The sequence below is a fragment of the Tachypleus tridentatus genome, chromosome 10 (assembly GCF_004210375.1).
Source record: "Tachypleus tridentatus isolate NWPU-2018 chromosome 10, ASM421037v1, whole genome shotgun sequence".
NCBI lineage: Eukaryota > Metazoa > Arthropoda > Merostomata > Xiphosura > Limulidae > Tachypleus > Tachypleus tridentatus.
This window is the reverse complement of record NC_134834.1, coordinates 170,189,694-170,215,639: the sequence shown is the minus strand read 5'-3', so window position 1 is coordinate 170,215,639 and position 25,946 is coordinate 170,189,694. Positions and strand designations below refer to the sequence as shown.

Genomic DNA, 25,946 nt, shown 5'->3' with positions numbered 1-25,946 from the left:
AGTTATTTCATTTCCCATATTTATATATACATATCCACTGATGTTATGTTTCTGACGTGACTAAGTGGGAAACAAAATGTATAAAATATAGAATAAAAAATAGTCTGTATAATGTTGTATTCTGTTTCATCAATTAAGATATAATTTTATCACGAGGAAGAAAACAATATAATAAGAGCCTCCCACTGGCACAGCTGTACGTCTGCAGACTCGCACCGCTAGAAACCAGGTTTTGATACCCGTGGCAGGTAGAGCACAGATAGCCAATTGTGTAGCTTTGTGCTTAATTCCAAACAAACAAAATATAATAAGGTATGACAACTTCTGTGTGACCCAATTAACTTTTCTGTGGATTTCGCCGTGCAGTAAAACCGAGAATTCTTTTAACACGCACTTACAAATTAGTAACTAAGTGTGAGATTATTAGAGTTTTATGATGTTATGTTCTCAAGTGTGTTACTTATTATGTTCCTTCACTATCTGATTAAGTTAAGCCTCACTTTGTTCTCGTTTTCTGCACATCAATACACTTAATTATTTATACTATTACACGGAGTTAGTTGTACAGCACATTGACAAAACAGAACTATGAATATGATTTACACTAAGAATATTCAAATATCGTCTTTGTTAAATTGAAATAAAGAAATTTATTTTTCAACATTCCTATATCTACGTTTTTTTACATATATATAAATACGACATAATACAGTGTTAACTTTCTTAGTCTTTCAACTACCGCTACCTTCTGAAATAGACAAAAAAATCAAACCTGCGCATTTTCTTTTTTATGGGTCATTGTTAGAAACAGATTTGGCAACAACAAAAAAAGAGTGCGCGCGAAACTTCAGTATAATTTTATTTTAAAATTAATGTTTATAACTGTAATATTTATATTACTAGAAAAAATTAGAAAGTTGAGATGTTATTTTAAAGGTACTGGATACCCACTGAATGGTTAGGATTGTGAAGATATTCATGACTGAACGATTTATATTGCTATGATGTATAGCTATATCAAAGTATCCATAAGCCGTCACAACACCTCCAATATTAAAGAAAAATATCTATTATTCACGTGACCTATTTGACACAAATATATTATATATTTATAAAATTATGTTTCTTATAGATGTAGATAAGGAACAGTCTTCACTGTACGAGTCAGTTTGTGTGCCTGAGTTTGAAGACAATTTTCAACAACCAGAACATGTTGGCCTTCAACAAGCAGAAGGAAAGGTTATTGCTGTTATCAACAGAACCTCAACCCAACAGCATTATATGGAAAGTGAGTGTGCATAAATATTCGACTTATTTTGCTGATTTTACTTCATGCCATATTGCTTTAGCATGAATGTAACTGAATGTTCTTCTGTATTTAGACGTAACATTATTAATGGCATAGTTAACAGCTCCTTATTTCTCTATAACACACACATTTCACACTGTTTTTTATGACGTTTTAGGAAAACTTCACATTTAAAATATAAAAAAAAACATTTTCGTGTTTATGGATATTAGAAATATCTAAAGAACTACTTTGTAATTTTATCTGAACATACTTTAATTATAACCTAATGTATTAAAAAAAGTGAGGTACATCTTTCTAGACACAGTTGCACGACATGGAATGCTGAAATTGCTTTTTCAGTTTCCCAATTTATTTCTATAGGTAATTTCACACAAAGTTTATTTTACGTGCATGCGTTTTTAATAAAATTGTCGGTGTTATCATACACTATTCTCGTTTTCTGTACATTAATACACTTTACTTAATTATTTGTACTATTACACGGAGTTAGGTGTACAGCACCATGACCCAATACTATTTAAGCATATTGTCTCAGTGGATGTTCTAACCCTGAATAGGTAACACACTATTTGGTATGTAAAGGGGTTTAGTGCATCACATGAAAACAATTCAGTCATGCCGTATTTCCATTGCAAAAGGCTCCGTCATAAGGCTGTCATGTTCGAAGTAACTACCCTTTCCTGCTTTCTTTCTACAATCCATCTTGTGCACAAGACCAACAGTTTTTTTAACGCTCGTTTTAACAGTCCGATCGCACAGCAATCCATTGGCAACTTAACAGGTATGTCGTCTTTCCTTATGAAATAGCATGAAATCCTATTTGTTTGGGTTATGCGACTGTTTAATAGGATATGTCGTGGAACAACATCTGTACACATGATTATTTACCATAATCATGATTTGGGCACAACTCGGTGACTTCCGTGTTCGTGAATTCACTTTGTTTACCACGGTTGGGATACGACATACGACTTGTTGCAGGCTTTATTCGATGATTTGGTACCCCAAATTGAAATATATTAGTTGTTTTCTCCAATATCATGAGGAACTATGGGTCTCACTGTCTTGAAAAATTATAAATTTCTTAACTAAACACATCTTTATGATATAAGTGTACGAATGCTTTACATCGGAAAAAGCTGTAATGTACTCTTCCTAAAAGCTGTTACTTTTCAGTGACATCACGATGCATACAAAATGCGAACCAATGTCAAAATGCTGTTCCGATTAATGCCATTCCGTCGCAACTTTGTATCAGTTTGTCACGTGAGTTGCAGATTTTTTTTTATATTCAAAAGCATATTTAATCTAGGTACTCAGCCATCTCTATGTGTATCTATGGATCTCTTTTTTTTTTTCTTTAAAATTCTTTGTTTCCCTTACCTTTTAAAATGTTGATGAGTTGGTATGAATTATAAGTGTTCATCATTAAGTGTTTTAGTTCATTAGCCTAAAGAACATTACCAAACGTTAGAGTAAAATGAAATTTTTTCCAGTTAAGACTAAAGCATATTAGGTGGCGAAAAAGGCCAATCGGTTTTTAATACATACATATAGGCGAAGAATAAAAATTGGAATAAAAACAGAATTTTCAATGCTTTCTAAAATTATTTATCTATAAAATTCTTAGCATTCGAAACTTTATATTCAAGCAGTTTCTGTGTTGTTGAACGAACCGTTGCGAAGAAGCTTATAAATGATTTGATGCTTTTATCATTACACTTTGATCGCGTCATTTCTGTAATATTTCTACTTACATCGAGTATCAGAACTAAAGAAGTTTATGTTAATATGCTATTTATAAGATGGTGACTCCCACGCGCACGTATATGTAGCTCCATGCTGACAGGAGCTGAGAAATGTAACATAAAGAACATTTAGGATCTGTTTAACGTCTATCTTCAACCGCTAAATCATAGCAAAGGAGAGAAAAACAATATTTTAAACCCATCTGTTTTGAATAAACTCGCGCTTTTTTAAAACTCCTATACATATGCAGTAAGAACTTGTCAAAGTGAGAGCAGGTATTAATCCACTCATTAAGATCAGCAATTTTATTTAAATGTAAAGATAGAGTTGGAAGCTACACAAATGGCAACATTCAATTTTAGTACTATTTATAGTCATCTTTGCGGACTTTTAATAATTATTGCAAATTAATATTCAGCATTATTGACCACAGAACTTTTCAATAACAATTTCACTCCCAGACTACCAAGTTTCATATTAATCGAATTATTGCAGACTATATATTGTTTTACATGGAAACTCATTTGCGCAACGAAGTCAACGTGTGTTCCAAAAATTCCAAGGAAAATCTATTAAGAAGTAACCTCAGCCTGAGAATTGTAGATTTATATTCATTTCAATTGGAATTTTCATATTAGTAAGAGAAGCTATGATAAATGAAGTTGTGATCGTTGTTCGCACTTTATGTATAATAAAAAAAGTTTTCTACGTAATTACTGAAGTTTCCTTGTAAAAAAAATGTTTAAAATTGGTAAAACACTTTTATAACAAAACTTTATTTTTATATGCAAAGTTTTAGGCAGAATCCCTCTGTTGGGCAGTTTAAACTGTGTTACATAGAAAAATTACTTATTTTTTCATTATTTCTCCATGTCTTGTATTTTCTACTATACGGTTTCAGTGACGGAGCCGAACAAATCTGGCTTCCAGAGATCACTCCAGAAACAAGCTTTTCACTAAAAACGAAGCGCAGTATCTGAACTTTGATAACAGAATCATTACTCAAATATTCAAGTTCAAAATTTGCAATAAAAGGGATATATTTAACTTTGTTTTCGAATTTCGCACAAAGTTACATGAGGGTTGTTTGCTCTAGCAATCCGTAATTTTGCAATGTAAGACTAGAGGGAAGGCAGCTAGTTATCACCGCCCACCGCCAATTCTTGGGCTTCTTTTTACAAACGAATAGTGGGATTAACCATCACGTTATAACGCCCACAGGGCTGAAAGGGCGAGCATGTTTGGTGTGACGAGGATTCGAACCCGCGACCATCAGATTAGGAGTCGAGCGCCTTAACCACCTTGCCGTGCCGGGCCAACTTCAATTTTATAATTATAAATTTTCTGTTTTCAAATGCAAATATTTCAAGTATGTTATTCTAAGAACCCGTGAGCAAAAGCAAAGGATAGTATGATATGTTGAAATTTTTACTGCTCACAATTTATTAGGTACATTTTAATAATCTGTTCAACCGCACGAGACTTCTTGTAAAATGCTTGTAAACAAGAAAATAAGGTTTCTCCTATCGTATTTCATACACATAATTCGTTCAAATCTTTGGAAAATTTAGCATTATTTTTACTACTAAGTATGCGTTTAAGACTTTTACGGAATAGTACAACCTTCTACAGATTTTTAAGTTTGTTTTAATTCTTGTGGAAATTGTTTCGGATAATAGTTAATTACCGTAATTTATTGACAACCATTGTTTTTCTCCCTTTAATTTGAGTTTTATTACATATAATTAGTACTAGCTATATAAGAGTCAATGTGTGTTATATTAGTTAAAAATGAAAAAGCTTAAATGGGTTAAAATTTAATTTTTCATTTTATAAGTGCATGAGATACATACCTCCAGAACTTGCCCAAGTTTTTGCTAATTACCCACATTTATTTTTGGTGTAAGTTACATTTCTAAGTATTATTATAGAACTTTCCATGGTTTATCGTGCTTGTATTTCAACGTTTGTAGAAGGTTTGACTTTATTTGTTACTTCTAGTAGTCTTTGCCACGTGTTAATTAAGTGACAAAGGGTAGTTAAAAGTGCGAATGGTTGTGTTAGACACACCTCATAGTATGTTCAACATATTATTTTCTTTCCCTTGTTATAACATTATTATATTTTCCATTACAGAACCAATGGTCTAGCTATTTATTGTACAAGTTATGTATTCATTGAATATTTTATTCAACATTTTGTATTTCCATAATTGACTACACACTTAAGTTGTAACACATGCCATAGTAATTTATCTTAGATGCCAATGTCATCGAAAATTATACTCTTACGTATTATTTATTTCGGACGAGGCTCCAATTTATTGTTATATTCGTTACGTATTACGATTTTAACTAGCCAGAAATTTTAGTTTTAATTTAGAGAATGATTAAATTTTGGTATGTATCAAGTTAATGATATTTGCCAACAAGATTGATATGCATAAATATATCTTATTAACATAAATATATTTTATTAAGCGGACAACAATACAATTTATAATAACAGTTATTACAAATAGTTAATGCAAATAATTATTTATATACAACAATTTTACAGATTCGCAGAAAACATTCGTTCTTCTTTCCGGTTTCAACTGAATAGTTTATCGACGGTCCAGGTCAATGAGGCGCAAGTTACTTTTATGTTGATACACAGATATACTTCACTTGACGGGAACGCTAGCTAGTTCTATTCTTGTTTGGCCTAACGCGGAATCACGCGAGATTCTCGAACGTTCAACAGTGTTCGAATACATGCTAGTATTTTCCTAAACCACACATTGTTGATTCTTGCTCTCGATAATCTTCTACACATTTAGAGAACAATCGGGACTTACGCAATAACATCCAACAGTACACGTCACATGCATAAACAAACTATACTGGAACAACGTACGTATTAAAATAAATGTGTAACAGTAAATCTGTTACACACTGTTGAAGTTGTTTAGAGAGTTTTCCTTGGCCAAGTGATGTTTGCGAAGAGGAGCTGTAAAATTTGCGTATACTGATGTTACATTGTTTAACATGAAATTGGCGACAGTACTTGAAGCCAACAGCTAGTGTTCATTGTTTTTTTTAAGATTCATAGCATAGATAAGTTAATATGTAGAAGTATACACGGACTTCTCTCCACGTTAAAATACTTTTATCTTTCCGGTACTCATCAGACAACAATGTACAATACTCCGGTATTATATAATTATATTGTATAATTCTACAGCTAGTGCTCAATTGTTTTGTAAGTAATATATACTCTATTATTTTTTTATTGTTAATTTAATATATCCAATTTTATTATCTTTTCATTTTATATTATATTATACTTTTATTATACACGTTGTTTTGCATTGTTAGTCTAATATGTGTATTTAGGACTAACTTAAGTCCTTTAAACTTTACATACCTCGCGACATAATGTTTAGGATTAGAGCCAAATGTATTGTTTAAAACTAAGTTACCTGACTGATGAAACAGTACACTTCTGATCTTTATTAGTAAGACGTAAGCAAAGTATATTTAATTAACTGTACTCAATACCAGATTGATTTTTAGTTTCGCTATTAATAAGTGACTTGCACTAATCGAAAGTTAATACTATTGTATATGAACATTTCATTTCTTTTTTTCTTTTTCAGTAGCTTATATAATAAAACAATGGACAATAAACCTTGGGTAATCATTTATTATTGAAGTTAAGAACAAACATTATTAAAAAATACAATGCATTGATAGGATGCTTGTAATATAACTTAAGAATTAGTATTAACTTATTAGTATTAGATATTAGTATGTCTTTGAAAAAGGACATTGCTTTAAATGGTTACCTACCGATATGTTTTCATACATATCTCAGTAATGTGATTAATTATGTACACGTTTCATGAATTCAGCTTAGAAACTTAGATACTACACTCATGAAGTTAGCTCAGTGCCTCAGAAATGTAGATACCGTATTCATGAACTCAGCTCAGTGCCTCAGAAATGTAGATACCGTATTCGTGAACTCAGCTCAGTGCCTCAGAAATGTAGATACCGTATTCGTGAACTCAGCTCAGTGCCTACCGTATTCGTGAACTCAGCTCAGTGCCTCAGAAATGTAGATACCGTAGAAATGTAGATACCGTATTCGTGAACTCGGCTCAGTGTCTTAGAAACGTAGATACCGTAACCTTCTCATACATGTTAGGCTAAACATTACTTCTAGAACTTTCACGAGCAAGTGGAAAAATAACCAAGTTTTAAATATCATAAACAAGCGTCATCAATAATGTCTATATATAAATATTTTAATGAGAATGAGAATAATTTACCATGCATGAACTTGGATGTGTTTTCTTTAGACGTGAAAGAGGCGTCAAGAGTGATTTTTTAAAGCATTATATATATAATTATGCAGAACAATTTAACTTCTGTTATTGATCACGTAGCCTAAGGCGGAAATCTCTTGTTATGCATCTACATTTAACGTATGGCCATTCTGAAATATCCGGAAATGAGATCACACAGTTCATGCATCACGACCTCATGAGAACTTGGGTCACAGGATGCTTTTGTTGGCTTTAATAATCGGAAGACCTTAAATCGTGCTATTTTTATGTCCTTTAAGTTTGCTGATTTTTATACTAATTCGATTAAAATCTGGAGATTTTGTAAAATGTATTAAACACAATCAGTTTAAGTTTAGTAAAACTGTAGAGGGTAATATAACAGAATTACTTCATACAGGAAATCAATTTTAAATAAGGTATCGGCGTTAATACAGAAAATAAAAAATAAAAAGTTTCAGAGTCACGTGTGCAGGATGATTGTTTCTAGAAGTAGGCCACTTCATCAGAAACACAGATTGTTACCATATGGAAGAGATTCCTCAATATCTGTCTGTATATAGATATATAACGTCTGTGTGTATATTGCTTGGGATTATTCATCTATTTTGTTGTTTAGTACGAAGTCATTTAACAGTATTTTGTTTATTTAGGATATTAAACCTAAAGTTATATAAGCATTACAGATTTATCTAGTGTTAAGTGCAAATTATATTTCCGTTTTTTTTAACCCGAAAACGTGTCTGGTTTTCCTCTCATTTTCCTTTATTTCACCGTATTTGATACAATCCTGGGAGTTGTAACAAATCCGTCCCGAAACTTCTGTAGTGTAAAAGAAAAATAGAAAGGTTTCAGTGAATCCCATTCCACTACTTTACAGTTAGGAATAGTATCTATTTGATCTTAATCATATCTGTATTAATTTTACACCTACATGTTATGCATCGTTGCACATAATCATTCTTGACAGCTATTGTGAGGTTGGGTTTGTCTTCTATGAATTGTTATATAAGATATCCAATTAGGTTGCCGTGTGACCTCGAAACCCTAATAAGGACCAACTTTTAAGTATCACTGATAACCAAGCAAAACTTTCAAATCCCATGACCATGAGCTCTATTGTTACGTTTCTCACCTGTCGTTCTGCGCGTGGCGGATGTTAGAGAGTAAAGCGCCTACCCCAAAACTCTTTCAGAATTGCGTGAACACAGCACTGATTGGACGTCCTAAGCCACAGGGGTTGAAGTGCGCCGCGTGCCAAAATACATTTGCCATCTGGTGCTCGTGCATGGTTGACGTGTCTTATTAAATACAGGTGAGACGACGAAAAAGTTTCAACAGCTACAATATGATGGTTTTAGAGGGTGAGTGCCTACGATTAAATGTAGATTTCTATGTTTTGTTTAATTTAAGTTCTGACACTTTGTTTAAAAATTCTATGGCCATGTTATGCGTGTCCAAACATAGCAATAAGCGACTAGTTTCACTGGCACATAGTATCTTATCTTAGGTATCAAACAGTTCTTCCTTTCTATACTGATTCATACCACATTCCAGTGGTAAGTCTGTTGGCTAAGGACGCTTAAAATCTGGTTTCGGTGCCTGTGATGGGTAGAGCCCATCACATCTATGGCTTTGCGCTTAACAGTAACCAAACAAAATCTTGTTAAAACGTTCTTTCCAATGTGCTTATATTTACAATTCAGTATTATAGAAACAGCCTTTTTATCCTTTTTCACAGTTTTTGTACACGTAAAACAGACAATAAATAATTGGATGCAGTTTTAACGAGTAGTTCATCAAAGGTCACGTTTTGATTTAGGAATTTAATTATGAAACACCTTCAAGATTCGCAACAATAGCAAGTTTGGTCAAAAGTTGGAGATTTTCGTCTCGTCTGTTTTCTACGTAAGTTAGAACTGCGCAGATGGTCCAGCATGAAAGCGGACAGCTGCTTGACAGTGTCGAAAATACTTTTAATTCAAACAGAAACGGGTTAAAGCGAATTTCACGCTGTATAAACACAGAAAATAGACGCTGTTAAAGAAAACAGCTGGAATTTATCTAAAGTTATCACAGTGTGAAACTTCAATAAATTATAAATTAAGTATGTAACAAATCAAAAACAAAGTTAATGTACTATACACTTATTAGAAGTGATGAATTTAGTGGATGTGGTAAGTAAAAGTTTTTGTTTTTGTTTTTTGTGTTTTTCACCACCACTCTGAAGTTGCAAGGATACTCACCTGGTGGAGGTTTTATATACTAATCTTTGTTGTTTGTTTTAAATTTCAACTCAATCAAGCGGCTCTAAAGGCTGAATAATTTGGAAGTATATAAAATGCGACGTTGTAAGCCTCTTTATGTATAAGTGTGTGTGTATATACATATGTATGTATATTTTTTACGGAATTATTTCATGATTAATAAGCTTCAGAAAATGTTTTTTCACGTAACCTAATAAGCATACATTTGTGGCCTATTAAGAGGTGCTAAATTATTTTGAACGTGGATAACACGAAAGAAATCTGCAATACTATTTTGGTTTTGATGAAGTTAATCATATGTGTACTCAGAAAATAAGTGAAGCTTTGTGTTAACTTTTGTCGTGATAAAGAGTCCTGTTCATTTTGGTTATTTCACTGAGTTACCAACTTATATTTTGTGACTCAGTTCGTGGGGATCTAAAATAAGGATTAATTGTTATCTACTTTTAAAATATAACTGAAACGGTATATCCATTATTATGGTTATTCTTTGTATACAATAATAATATATTTATTGTATTATTTAAAATGCTAATAAAGGAACTACATGCGTCATTTTAACTAAGCTTATATTCCGCTTTAAGCAGTGTAACAATGTATCCATCTTTAGTTACTAATTTTAATTCTAATGACCGTTTTTAAAAACAAAAACTTGTTGGCAGTAAATAATTTTGCATTTCTTTTGTGTTATGTTTGATTAAATTCTAGAGTGAGTTATGTAAGTTGTTTGTTGTTTTTTTGCTTTTGTGCTTGTTTGCTTTTACAATCTTTGTTGATTTTTTATAACTTGAAAAACTTCTAGCTTTATTTGTTGTTAATTGATATATAATGATAAATACCTAACTAATTAAACATTTATTATGACACTCATCAGGTTGTTACGTATGTGTTTGTTGGGCTGGGATTCTTCTACATTAGGTGTTTATGACTTGTGGCGAAAAATTCGAACAATAAATGGACAGCACACAATCCACTTGTTTCAGATAATATATTCAAAACAGGTCAAACATTTGTGCAAAAATACTTTGCAGCATGGGGTACCATAGTTGTATCTAAAACTAAACAATTGTCTTTTCTTGTCAAAATTCCATAAGGTAGATTCAATTGCTTTTGGATCCAATTGACAAGACGAACTATTTTTCACTACTCTTATCACAATATTAACAGTAAACGATTCACTTACGCTATTTCGCGGGTTTCCACAGTTGTAACTTCAAAGAATTATTTCCTTGTACTCAAAGTGCGGGTAAATTGATTCACTGACTTCACAGCACCCATTGACAAGACGAACTATTTTCTTTATATTTATTAAACTGTGAAACTCACTTTAAAACATCGCCCGTTACAGCTAATTGACGGTCAATCCCACTATTCGTTGGTAAAAGAGGAACCCAAAAGTTGGCGGTGGCTGGTGATGACTGATTGCCTTCCCTCTAACGTTACACTGCTAAATTAGGGACGGATAGCACAGGTTGTCCTCGTGTAGCTTTGCGTGAAATGAGAAACAAACCAAACCTTTCAGCCGCGGTAGCGTTTAAATGTAACAGCTAATCCCACTGTTCGTTGGTAAAAGAGTAGCCCAAGAGTTGGTGGTGGGTGGTGATGACTAGCAGCCTTCCCTCTAGTTTTACACCACTAAATTAGAGACGGTTAGAGCGGACAGCCCTCGTGTAGTTTTGCGCGAAATTCTAAAAACAAACAAACAATACAGCTAATCACTCGCACGCCGGTTAACTTCACGTCTTCTGGTTCACCTTATTGAACTCAGTAGATAGCCCGATGTGGCTTTGCTATAAGGAAAACACCAACACCACCTGACATTTTCTCACTGATCTTGATTTACACTTGATTGATCGCCAATATTTATACGTTGTTTATTGGGGTCTCGAACTTTCTATAAACTACGCGATGTATAATGTAACAATACTCACTTTAGGTAAGAAGAAAAATATCAAAGATATGAGTCGCATGACGTCAACAATATTATTAGAGCCTAGTGCAACAGTCAACTTCATGCACAACGTACGACTCGATTCGTATAGAATTACATAACGAAATTTGTCATAACTAATGCTTTTAAAACAATCACTTTCAACACCCCTGTCACGGAAACTGAACATTTATTAAATATTAAGTCACAAAGTATACCGTTGTGTATCTAGCAGACACAAGTGATATTTTGGGCTGTTAACTATCATAATGAATGATACCTGATTGACCAAACTGTACGGCAACTGATTTGTTTGTTTGTTTGTTTTTTAATTTCGTACAAAGCAACTCGAGGGCTATCTGCGCTAGCCGTCTCTAATTTAGCAGTATAAGACTAGAGGGAAGGCAGCTAGTCATCACTACCCACCGCCAACTCTTGGGCTACTCTTTAACCAACGAATAGTGGGATTGACCGTAACATTATAACGCACCCACGGCTGGGAGGGCGAGCATGTTTGGTGCGACGGGGATTCGAACCCGTGACACTCAAATTACAAGTCGAACGCCTTAACCCACCTGGCCATACCGGGCCTGTTTGTTTTGTTCTCAGTCACTTCGCATTTATTCTCAACTTCATTGCAGCTGAACTATTTGAGGATTTAATTCTTTTCTCTCAACTGATTCTTAGCTGATCTGTTTGATTATTTCTTCCTTGTTTCTTAACCTGTTTCAGCATAATTCTGCATAATATACTAAGTGCGTCATTGCCCGCTGCAATGATCTAATCCTTACTTTTTGTCTTAAAGTCTTAAGCTTATAAGTTACGAAGAGAAGCCTCTTGAAAAATTATTTCGTGTTGTTGTTTTCATCTTATTCTTGGACGACCTATTTCGTAATTATTTTATTTTTCAGCAAATGTTCAAGATCTTTGTGAAGTTTCGTCCATGAACAGAATATTACATTTACCTTGATCCGCTTTTTTTTTAGATTATGACTTGCATTTCTTCTAGGTGGATTCAGCCACGTTTCTGACTCTATACAGACATTGAATGATATAAACCCCGACGAATTTGGAATGTCTCGATTCGAAACTAACACTCCAAAGTCCAGTTACATGGAAAGAAGTCCCGAGTTTTACCCTGCTACTCTTCCACCTTCTATGTTTCAAGATATTAAATATCAACCAAATTTTCAGAACAAAAACGTTAGTAAAAGTAAGTAAACATGTTTATCTTTTCTAGAAAACACATCTGTTATCAGAGAATTACAATATACATTTTTCATATATGATTTTGTGAACGTTTTCTTTTTGAAATATGGAATAAAAATGTAAACAAATGTAATTCAAAGTTTCAGTATCAGCGCAAAATAATAAAAAAAGAATTTTATTACAGTTGAATTCACGATTTCATGCAAAGTATCTTAAACTATAGCATGTTAGCAGTAATAAGTTTACCTCTGGATAGCGGTCCATTGGAACTTCAATAATCAAATCTGGAGGAAGTCGTCTTATAGGTTCACACATACAACCAAACTATTGATAAAGTACTTATTTCAAAAGACATGATAAGTATTTTTCTGGCAGCAGTAGATCCTAAGTTTGGCATTGTTTTTAAAACCCATTAAATGTTGTCACTTTATTAAGATTTTATGTATGTATGTGCGATAGAGCTTTGCCTGTATAATTTTGGTAGCCCTTGATGGAGTTATGCATTTGAACTCATTAGTATCTAGTTATTTTTCATGACTTGTAAAATGTAGTTGTTCCCGGAATTTGTCAATTTTACAACCTCTGTATGTAAACATTGTGATAGTTTGTTAGAGGCGGTATCACACCCATGTTTCATAGAATTAACTGCAACACGTATATAAAAAGGAATTTCCTGTAAATAATGGTGTGTGGTGTGTAGTGACAATTTAAGTTCTTAAAAGGGAAACCTAGTCTTTATTGAAAATGCACTGTGTGTGTTCCTATGCTGTGGTAATTGTTAAAACAATTAACACAATAGTAGCAAATACATTAGGGCTACACTTTCATACCACTGAAATATTTTTTAGTTAATATATCAGTAACTTGCTATAACTGTTAATAAGAAAACTCTTAAGTTACAAAAAACAAACGGCAAAATATATTCGTCGTGCAGATTGCTGACCAATTACTAATCGCATTAACGTACTCTTTGAAGAGAAGTATGTGGAAAACAGAACATTCACTTTGAAAGAACATTACTTCTTTTGATTACAATGGGAGTTGAGTGAAAAACAAATGCTATATTAGCAATTTGAAAATGTGAGTATGTACAAAATGATTTTCAAAGACTTGTATGAGAACTTTAAAAGACTAATAAAAGATCATATATCACTATGATATCCTGAAGTCCAAAGAATATACAGATACAGTTTTCTGTGAAGTTTGACGTATTTTTGGTTTTCAACACGATGCTTCAGGTTTCGTAACGAGTACATCAGATCTGTAGTTTGTGAATTGAGAAAAAAATAGTAAAATAGTAGTGTGGCACTGACAAGAGAACTATTATTTGTCAAACATTTTTTATAGGCCATGGGGAAGGTTGTTTAGTACTACATTTGTTAACTTTCTGAAGAATGTATTACTAGTGTCTAGGGTTTGATCCTGGTTGTTTTTTGTGATGACTTTATTTTTTCTGAGTTAAAAGTGTTTCGGAACGTTTAAAATAGTGAATTTGTTACATTCAAATGAAGATCAAAGATCATGCTATATTGGAGTGTTTAGGTATGGTTAAATTTTCTGTATTTGGGAACATTGTAACACCTGCATGTTTTTCCACTAGGTCTCACTACGACAACTAGGGATACATTAAGTTACTTGATTTCGTTTCTGAGGACTATTTGGTCGTCTGGTTCTTGTCAAGATATTTCGTAGACTTTTTTTTTTGTTAAACGTTGACAGAAATTTCTATCGGACTACTACGTAAAAACCCTAGTCTGTATGTTAAAAACACCAACTAAACCCATTTTACAAAAGTCCAAAGAATCAGTGGTGGATACTTCTGTATACTGTTTCAACCGAAGATTTTGCTATGCAATATGGAGCGAGAAGAGCGTGTTTTTACTGTTATTGTACTTTATGAACGCGTATTTTTAATTATTGCTCACGTAGGCATACGGGATTGACCTTCTCGGGAGGGGGAGTTAACTAATTAGCCTGAAAAAATCGTTCTTGTCTTTTTTTAACTCGCAGAAAATAACAGAATACACAGTTAGGGAACCTGGGCTGGGGCCTAACTTGTTTCTGAAAAACATTTAAAGTACGAAATGACGTAATTATGAAAAAAAACGTGTTTTGCCTGTACACACTGTATGCATCCTTTAATGTGAGAGTATAATATTAGCCTCGGGTTAAGAGTGGTGAGCGCTCAAGACAAAAACAATCGAATAGATTTTACGTTAACATTTAACCTAATTGTTGTTGAGACTTACCACAGTTTATAATAGATAAGTAAGAACTATATTTAAAATTACTAGTGATTGAATCAAATGAAACTTCAGTTTCTTGATAGGGGTTAGCAAACGTATAACAAAAATGAAACCTCACTGTTGAGGCAAAACAGTAAATAAACTTTTATCCAAGCAATGTCTTCAGTATTCGTTATATTTAAGTTGTTTAGCTGACTCTGACTTACACGCTTATCCAGCTTTAGATAAGTCATACTAAACTGATTTTTAAGTAATACACCAGCCTTATATCAAGAAACCATTTTCAACCTCCACGGTGTTGAGCAGAGTTTTGGATAATTGGTAAAGTTCTTGTAGATTGTAGCTTTCAGACTTTAGACAGTTTGAATTACAAGATATTTCACTTACATACGCTTCCCAGTGGCACAACGGTATGTCTGCGGACTCGCATCTCTAAACACTGGGTTTCGATATCCGTAATGGGCAGAGCACAGATAGTCCATCTGTAGCTTTGTGCCTAATTATAAACATACAAAAATCAGTTAACTATTGTTATAATAATGTGTTTAAAGCAACTTGTGATGCATCGTAAAAGAAAGGGCAAGTTGGTCACTTTTAGCATGTTTAGCCAGATGAGAGACTTTTTCAATTAATGAATTCAAAATTTGTTATTGTTCAGATATTCCCGGCAAACATGACAAGAACCTTTATTTTTCATTGTACAGTAACGTAGTTAAAGGTGTTGCTTGTTCAGTTCCAGTTATAAAATCCCTGGTTAATTTTTCTTGTCCAAACTTCCTTGAGTTGTAAATAGTTATTATCGTTGCACCGCTCTTTCAGTTTCAGACGCTGTTGGATGTGACACACAAGAGCTGAATTTATATATAGACTCGAAAGCAACAGGTGTCTCATCCTCACTGCTAGCCTTATCCGGACACTAAAATCCGACGTTAACATTCTCACTATTGAATGTACTCACCAAGATCTTGGAATATCCTCTCGAGAAGGATTTGGTTGAGATTGGGTTTCCAATTTCTTGTGTGTAATAAATTCTTGGACACAACTGGGGTCGGAATAAAAATCAACTGACGATTGTTTCGAGGCATCATCCAGTACGCTATTGTTGTTCAGAGTCAGGAATGGCGTATTTCACATCATAAGACGTCTCCAAGAATGGAGTTTGAGACGGGTGTTCGCTTGTTGACGGCGTGTCTCAGACTTCAACAGCATCATTACACGTTGCTGCTTGACTATCCAACTTCCAATGCTTTACTTCTCTGCTGCTCTCACCTGTTGTAAAGCTTAGCTGCGCCTGATTACGTAGAAGAACTGTGGTGAATGTCACTTTCTTCCTTTTGTGTATTTTTTTTTTTTTTTTGTAAATTTAAGAGTCAATTTCTGTTCTGCATTCTCTACACAAGACTAGATTTTGAATTTCTATGACTCGTGGCCGGAAACTGACTCTTGTCCTGATTGGTATTAGTATCTAAAACATAGGGTGTGTTTTCTTTTTGCAAAGGCACATCGGTCTATCTGCTGAGTCCACCGAGGGGAATCTTACCGCTGTAACAGTGGGGGACTTAAACATTGGGAAGGATGATGAACGCAATGCAAATAAATCAGTTATGAATTAAACCAGGTTCACACAAGAAATAAATAAATAAAGGTAATGCGACGCTTTTACTTAATGTGAAGTAAAAGTGACAAAGAAGGGAGTGATCATCAGACAATCAAAGAATCGACTTTTCTAGTTGGTCAATTGTATTTATTGAGTATTTGCCGTAGGGAATATTTTTAAGCGTAAACCATGAACACAGACTACAAAGACTGGGACAACAAGGGTTAAATGACTGACTGATTCGAGGATCCAAGGATCTACTCTAGACAGCCTAAACACTGATTTTATAACACATTCAAGAAAGAGCGAGCGTTAGTTAGGCATGCCGCTGAGATAACAGAAGCATACAATTTAGAGGGAGTTGATTTTTACAGCAGAGGCATAAACAGCATCGTTACACATTGGCAAAAGTGTATTGAAGCAACTGGTGCTAACTTTGATTAAAGCATCCTCTACGTAAAAAAATTTCTCAACCCAAACGAGCCGTTTTTACATATACATGTTTTAAAACATTGGTTTATACTTTTCCAAACTTCGCAGTTTAAAAACGACCTTTATTTCTGGATAATCTAATACTATATTAATGAAAATTAATATCCAAAGTAATTCTGTAGTGTTATACTTCTCAGTGCTAATATAAAGTACTGTCACGCAGACTTGTACTGGAAGCACAAATGAAACAAATTCACTAGCTTTTGTGTTTAAAGCAACAGTACAAGCACACTCTTAGATAAACACGATAAATATTTCTTTACGTACTTAATTAAGGAAAAATATTTTTTCCAGACGTGTATGTATTACAGGCATATTGTTAAACGAGTCTTTTTATTTCATGAAGTGAATGAGTGAAACAGTCGTTTCACTGTATTTCGCTATACGCCCGTAATGTATACATTAGTAACACCTACAAGCATTGACATTTCTAAGTTCTCCATCTGGGGCTCTGCTGTCACGAGAGAAACTTCTGTATTTTATTATTAGCTCGAGGGACGTCTTTTCTATCGGAGTGGGAATTTATTATATCGGTATGTTTATACTGGGAATTTGATGGTATTCATTGTTTAAATTACCCAATATGCGTGTCCTAATGTTGTTCACCCATGCACTGTTCAGTGACACTTCTAACATCCGCATCAGTTAAACATTCAGTTAATAATGAACTAAACCAAACTTTTATTTTGATCGCACTGGTGAATTTATTTCCAGGTATGTGTTCGTGGCTTAACATCGAACCCACTGGTAACATGCTGTTATGTAAACATTGAGCTTGTACGTATGTGACTCACGCCTTAACAAATAAGTAGTATGTTGCTCATACACAATGGCGTGATTTTCACTGAGTCATGAAGACCTCGTGGTTGGCTAATCATCCACTCATTTGTTTGCTCAAGGTGGTGTCAAGTTAAGACAAACTAACTTTGTTTCACTTTTTGTGTGTGATATAACGAAACAAACTACGACGTAATTCAACAAGATCATTAACGGTATCTAGAAAAGTAAAGTGTTTTAGAAGGAAATGTCTGTTTCAGTGTGCTATATGTGCGTGTGTTTAGGGATGTGAGAGTTTAGTAAATGAGTAGATAATTCCTGTTGATGTTTTTAAACCATTCAAAGGCGTATTGTTTGCTGTACTACTAAAAATCCATATCGTGGCTAAGTTGTAAAGGAAATAATATATATATTATCCACTGTATATATACTATATATATATATATATATATTAAATTTATATAGTAATAAATAAGTGTGTATATATATTTACGTGTGTGTGTATATATTGGCATTTCTACCCGATATCTCTCAAAGAAATTGGTTTGTTAGTTTTCCGTGTTTTAACTAAACCTGAAGAGACTCGTATGTCTGCCAATTATATATTCACACGAATAGTACAGCAGCTAGAGCTTATTCACGTTATCTGACAATGGAGACACGTCTTTATAAATGAAATAACATATAGCTATTAATAACATTTCGATGAATTATTTCAATGCATTTTTCAAAGACTTTCGCTTTTTTTTTTCAAGTGAAAAACTACACCCCAAATCGTGGGTTGTATGTTTTCTAAAGATGAATACTTTTTTTTAATAGTTAATTTTGTGTACTTCTATTTTTCAGTAGTCTTACTCGTGATGTAGGGCGTTCCACTAAATTATACATAATGTTATTGTTAACTGTAGATAATATATGATACGATACTTTGTAAGAGAACTGTCGGTTTATTCATCTGTTTTTATCTCTTTGTTTGCCCAGCAGTTCGTTGTCATCAAGATATGGCCCTTTCGGACGCTTATAGCTCCCAGCAATACGAACCACCATTTCAAACTGTTCCTGGGTCAGTGATAAATCCAAATAATCAGTGGCTCTCCGAAATGACAGGGCAGCATCCATACCAGCAAGCACCGAACAGGTTACCATTACGTGACTCCCAAGCACAGCTGAATCACGTGAATTCTTTACAGAGTCAACTTTTAAACCAGAAACAGAACCATACGCCTCAGCACCCAATTGACAATAAACCTTTGGTCCAAGCTGCTGTTTTAGCAGGTTATTCCGGTGTGTTGTTATAGCTGTGTAATTAACTAAGAAGGCCAGCATATAAAAATCTGAAGCTAAAAAAGTGAAGTATTTGAAACTAAAGACTGTAAAAAAAAATATATTGCTCTGTATTTGGGGCTGTGGGTGTGTTATAAGAGCAAAGGTCATACTCACGTTCGGTTGCTATAGTTATTGATAGATGATAGCTAACTTTTGTATGGTCTACCGTTTCAAAACTAAGAACGATTAGTGCAGATAGCCTTCGAATTTTTATTATTATTATTCTATATTATGTGATGAATGGTTGAAATAATATTTTCTCGTGATCTGTAGTCTACTATTGCACATCCAGAAAATCCTATAAAAGGGTTATTTGTATAATTTAATCTATCATAAGTTAAAGGACAATGCATTCATTATTGTCATTATTGGTTTGTTTCTCTGTTGGCCTTCTCAGTTAAGTGCTGTTAGGATTCAGTGTTAAACTTACTTTTGTGACAAACGTATTGATGTAATGCATTGAAAGCTCTTAAGTAGAATAAATTAAGATCCAGTTTCCAGTTTGATTGTATGCTTTTTGAAATACGGTGTAATAGTTTGTAAGCTACTTTTGTTTTAAATTTCATAATTTAATTTGTAAAATAAGTTCAGATAATTTCAATTAAAATAAGTTAAAAACAGTTAAAATGGAAGCTGTAGTAAGGTTTTCTTGGGGTATTTTAACATGCTCTTTTTTTTTTTGTCTTTAGGAAGTGGACCTATTCAACTGTGGCAGTTTTTACTGGAACTATTAACAGACAAAACCTGCCAAAACTTTATTGGTTGGACTGGAAATGATTGGGAATTTAAACTGACTGACCCGGATGAAGTGGCTCGTCGTTGGGGCATTAGGAAGAATAAACCGAAAATGAACTATGAAAAACTTAGCCGTGGACTGAGATATTACTATGATAAGAATATTATCCACAAAACAGCTGGGAAACGCTACGTTTATCGGTTTGTTTGTGATTTACACACTATGCTCGGTTATTCGCCTGATGAACTCAGAGCAGTGGTGGATTTCAAATCCGAGAAGAAGGAAGATGAGTAAAAACCACTTTCCTGTATTTACTCCAGATTTTTTGTACTTCAAATGAATATATTTTTGGATAGAAATATTCCCGTGGATTACCAGCAGTTCTGAGTGATATGCGAAGTAAACTCTATCAAGACATTTGGTGTTAGAAGTGGAGATAAGATGTGAATAATGTTATTCTTTTTATCTACTATTTTTCAACTCACTGGAATTTGCATATCCTGCTGTTATGGTTGCCAGTTGGTGAAGCAGAAAACCTTTTGTATATATTTCTAATAGTAATGTGTTAATGGAATAGGGCAGAGTCGTTTTTCAATTTCTGGAAAAGGTTTCAAAGATGATGCGCTATAAATGTGAACCTAACAGAGATTCCCTCTAAGTTTATGATTGGTACACCAACAGAGAAACATATGCGACTGGACTATTGTAGCTTGTATATTGTATTTATAGTGCCTTATTTACTGGTTAATATACAAGCTGAGTGTGCATAGTTTTGATCTAGCAAGTTTCTTAGTATTATGTTTACACAGGTTTTTCTTACATTATTTCTTCATCTTACCTGAGAGTAGAAGACTTTTGCATTTACAGAATGCATTTGTTGTTATGCAACAAACAACACACTTTAATGAGTCATCCGTATAAAAAAGTAAAACATCAACAATAATTAAATCAGTGTTTGGCTGTTAAGTAAAAAATTTTGTCTTCACTTGAGTGTCCTTGATTCAGCTAATTTTACTTGTTTAAGAACTGATAAATATCTGTATCGAAATTAAATATTTTTAGACCAGAAGTTATATAATTCCACTTTACTGAAAAATATCTGACGTTTTCACTAATTTTAAGACTCAATATTAATTTTTTTGCAGTCAATACTTTGAATTATTAGAGTGAAATACATATTGAACGGTTTAGAAATGAGAATAGTACATAATACTTCATGTTAATCTCCCTCAGTTTTCACTTACTGGCATCAAAATATGCAAAAGTTTCTAGTTAGAGTTTGTGTAATAAAACGAAGCTTCATTTATCAGTTGTTTACTGTTCACACCATCTTTTAAATAGGGATAACAGTTTATGTTTACAATACAAAAATTATAAAGCACTGTAATAGATAGTATTCTAAGACTCGTAGACCAAAACTTTCTGTATGAATACTTATTATACTTTATGCAGTATGACTATTCAGCATTTATTTCTTCCCTAAGTTTTTAAGTTAACAGAGGATAACAACAATGGTTGTTGAATGGTAATTGACAGCCTATTTAGAATCCATGTTAAAACATTGTAAATTTTTCTCAAGTGTATTATAGGCTGTTTTCCAAATTGTTTTTAACGTAGTTGTAATAAAACAGACTAACCATTTTTAGCTTCAGCAGATAAAGAATTGAGTAATTCTCAACATTAATACAAAATTATTGGTGGATTTCTACTTTTCCTTACAGTATGGTATTTGATTACTAGTAGTACTCGATCTTATAACACCAGATTTTATATTTTTCTTCAGTTGGACACACAGTTTCTCTTTACAGCTTCTTCAGAAGTGTTTACTAAAACACAGACTGTAACTGACAGCACAAAACGAAACGTTGAGAGTGCAATTAAAGAAAAATCTAGAATTTGATGTAATGTGATCGTGTACTACTAGTATTAAAATGTCTTTTATCCATCAGTACGCACTATAGAAATTATACAGTTTGGTGTTCTTGAAAACAAAACACGCAACACTCGAAGATTTAATTGTTGAAAACAAAGCAGACAACACTTGTAGATTTAATTGTTGTACTGTTAGAAGAAAAATGTTTGTGTACTTGATTATCACGTTAAAAAACATATTCAGAAGTTTGTAAAAAATTATTTTACACCACTTTCAGTTCGAATTGATCATTTTTATTGTATCCTAGTGTCAATAAGAGTAGTTAATGCAGAATAATAATTTTTAGTTAGAATTTAATAATTTATATTCATTTGCATAGATGTATTACTGTGAGTATGATTTTCTTAGTTTTATAATTTTATAAAACTTGTAGTAGGATTATATAGGGCATAAAAGTAGCACTTTTAAATTTTATTTGTTTTTCTGATTTGCACATATTACTGCGTTGTCTTCTCGCTATCCTGGACACATTATATTGAGAGTTTTGTATAGTTCGTCCAAATGTGTTGAATATCAGTAAAACTTATCTTTGCCGGTTTTGCATCGTATGCTCTAACATTACAAGCTTCTTTTTATATATAACATTGCTATCAAGTGTGGTTGTCACTTCTTTAGTCATTTGTAGATTAAAAACGAACACCAGTAACGTCAATAATAAGTAAAAATATCATTAATGAATGATTTTGAAATACTTTTGTAATCAAATGAATTTAGACTATATTTACCAGTTATTAAGACAACTGTTTTTGCGAAGTTATATTTCAATAAATATCAAAATATTTGTGTTTTCTATAAACATCTTTGTTGTTGTGTTTCTGGAACTTACTTTTCAAGGCATTTTTCACAGGAAAATAATACGTAAGCATTTTTCAGTTGTTATGCACTGAAAAATAAAGGTCACATTTTTGCACTTGATATGAAAGATTTTATGGCATTTTAGTTTAAAAAAAGGTACAAACAAAGATATTTGCACGACGTTTTAAAAAGAGGCCTTTAACGTTATAGTTTATATACTTACGAGATTTGTTTGCACTAAAACAGTTTATACTGAAACACGAGATAATTAAATGAGGGTATGTAATGATTTCTTGAAATATTATTGTTGGTTTATCGAAATGTTTATATTCATTGGATGAAATAATATTTAAAAAAATTGATTTATTACTCTCTTATTTACTATTCGATTTTTTTAAATTAGAGTCACTACTCCCCACCTCCCCACCAAAAAAAAAAAAAAGAAAAGAACAGAAAACAACAACCAAAACCAGACTGGATGCAAAATATCAGGCAAAACTTTATCACAAGATTTTACTTTGTTTACTTATTGCGTGTGCTAAATTCACGTAGTTAACTCAGCAAGTTTAAAATTAAGTGTGTTATTAAGGCTTTAATTCTGTAATTCATTGCTAAGTATCTATTGGTACAAACATACGCAATTAAGTTCTTTTTTAAATATACCTCAGAAAAACAATAATGCTGAACACAGGATTCAAGGCAGATCCTTGTTTACAATTGCCTGTATGGTTTTCGTATTTTGTAAAAATATATAACATATATAATTTAATGTAATTATGTATAGATAAAGGATAAGATGTTGCAAATGTTCTGGGGCAAATTTCTCCGAGTACATACCTTATACAAACTATAATAATTTCTAAATGATAGTCAATCGACAGAACCTTCCAAATGTATAAAATATTGCAAGTTTGTATTAAGTTTTTCCAGCCATCCTAGAAAGCAAACAATGTCGGGGTGTTAAAAGTCACCATCAGAAAAATTTAATTTCAAAGCAATAACACAAACACAAAAATTGTAAGTATGATTGAAGCCTTTATTATGATTAATTACTACACATTTATGTTTTGAAGATTTGTTATTGGCTGATTGTCCCATTATTTTTTCACATATAAAAATAAACAAAATAGCATGCTGCTGAGATCATGTGTTCTCCTCTACAGTTGTTTATTTTCAAGACAATAATTACAAATTTCTGAGTAAGTAGAAAGTTTAGGGTTTAAAATCAATCTAGGAAGTATATAAGTTGAAATAATCATACCACAAACACAGGGTATGAAGAGGTATTTTGGGTATGTAGATCAGGAGTTTGTTATTAGTTTGCTTTTTTAAGCATGTGGTCTCTTTTACGCATGTATCTCGTGCAGATACTCCGGTTGTGTCATTTTGTTATATCGTTATGCACGACAGCCAAAACTTTGTTATAAATATCTTAGAGTAACACTAAGTGCATTCTTCAGTAAAAATCACTAAATATAAAATCGTGTGAACTCCTTTACGTGTTTTCTTTTACTTCAGAGGGAAATATACAGAGAACATAATGCTTTTCCTACCATATTTAGTTTCACCTTAGTGCAGATGATTAGAATAGGGTGGATTTGAAATGTATTAGTCACAAATAAACTTACTTTCGTGCAAGAAAACTCCTTGAAAGTGGGATTAAATAACAGGTGTGCTTTTTATATGCAAAAACGGCTCGTTTGGGTTGAGAAAATATTTTACATAGAAGAGCGAACATTTTCTCAACCCAAACGAGCCGTTTTTGCATATAAATTTCTAAGGTATAACTAACATTGAAATGGTGTGAGTAATGGTAGATTTAGGTTTAAATGACTGATAAATTACAATTAGGGGTATGTTTATTGAAACAGATTATTGAGTACGTGGTGAGATGAATATAAAGGAGTTCACACAATGGCTAAAGGAAATCACCATTTTAATTCAACACCTAATATATGCTTACACTTCTCAGTATAATGCCACATTATCATAAAGGCTTGCGTTTATGATCTTTGGAAGTAGTCTAATACAAAATAACAATTCTTATTAGCTTACTATAGCAGTATATCCTCTATAAATGCACAGGAAATAATCTTTACTTCTACACCTCCTGTTGCTGGTATTGCGGTAAATCTACGGATTCACAATGTTAAAATCAACGGTTTGATTCCCCTCGGTGGACTCAGCCCGATGTGGCTTTGCTATAAGAAAACACACACACACACACACACACACAAAACCTTTCTTTATTAATATCCAGAGGTGGTTTGCACTTCGGTGATGGGATTCATATTTGTATTTTTTTAAAAACGATGGTAAACATCTGAAATGTTATCACAGATAAAAGGCAGCAGAAGGAAAAACCTTAAAATTTGTTTGCTTTTTGCTAAGTACAAAATAATCTAGTAAAGGAGAACACTTGTAAAATAGTTATCTTCATCAAAGTGGAAACCTATAACAGAATGTAGTTTTTCGACGCAAGTTTTCTTAGAACTTATGTTATCAAGAACTATATAAATCATACTTATAGGAGAATATATTTTCCAACATTTCTCAGTTGAAAAATGGATACTTAAGAAAGCTTGACCCTTATAACTCTTAAAATCTGATGTCGGCAGTTGCAGTGGATACAACACAGCAGATAACTTATTGTGACGTTTCACACTGAACAACAACCGAACAAATTCCACAACAATGATTACTGTTGTCCTATCTAAGCTTTTCTTTGTTAATCATGTCAGTTGAAATATATATTTTATTTATAATTTAAAGTCAAAGGCAAGTTCTTGGTCTTATAACTTGCAAACAACTGGGCATGGTATGGCTTTGCACTTAACAACAAATAAACGAAAGTTTCATACATGTAATAACCAGTAAATATAATTACAAAAAATCATACTTGTTATTTTCAAACTGATCGGCATATTGTGTGTGGGATATGATTTAAACGGTCATGCCAGACTCCTAAATGTCATGACATAGCTGTCCCTAATTTTGAACTGATGATCATAAAAAGAACAACCAGTCATTAGTACCCTCTTCTGCATGATTTCTCTTAACCGAATAATAAGAGTGAGTGGTTTAGTTTGAATTTCGCGCAAAGCTACACGAGGACTATCTGCGCTAGCCATCCCTAATTTAGCAGTGTAAGATTAGAGGGAAGGCACCTAGTCATCACCACCCACCGCCAACTTTTTGGCTACTCTTTTACCAAGGAATAGTGGGATTGATCGTTGCATTATAGCGC

At 33.1% G+C, this 25,946-nt stretch overlaps 1 protein-coding gene across 11 annotated transcripts in view; it reads left to right on the top strand.

The window, feature by feature from the left end:
• Positions 1-22,700, top strand: part of LOC143230894 (protein C-ets-1-like) — a 61,719-nt gene extending 39,019 nt beyond the window's left edge. For 3 of the 11 annotated variants that reach the window (XM_076465185.1, XM_076465184.1, XM_076465193.1), the window contains 4 exons: positions 1,133-1,288; positions 12,598-12,801; positions 18,891-19,193; positions 19,925-22,700. In XM_076465185.1, coding sequence (XP_076321300.1) covers positions 1,133-1,288; positions 12,598-12,801; positions 18,891-19,193; positions 19,925-20,265 — 1,004 coding nt within the window. In that variant the 3' untranslated portion in view covers positions 20,266-22,700. The remainder of the gene's footprint in view (positions 1-1,132; positions 1,289-12,597; positions 12,802-18,890; positions 19,194-19,924) is intronic. The other 8 variants (XM_076465187.1, XM_076465186.1, XM_076465194.1 and 5 more) reach the window with 4 other exon arrangements.
• The last annotated feature ends 3,246 nt before the right edge of the window (positions 22,701-25,946 follow it).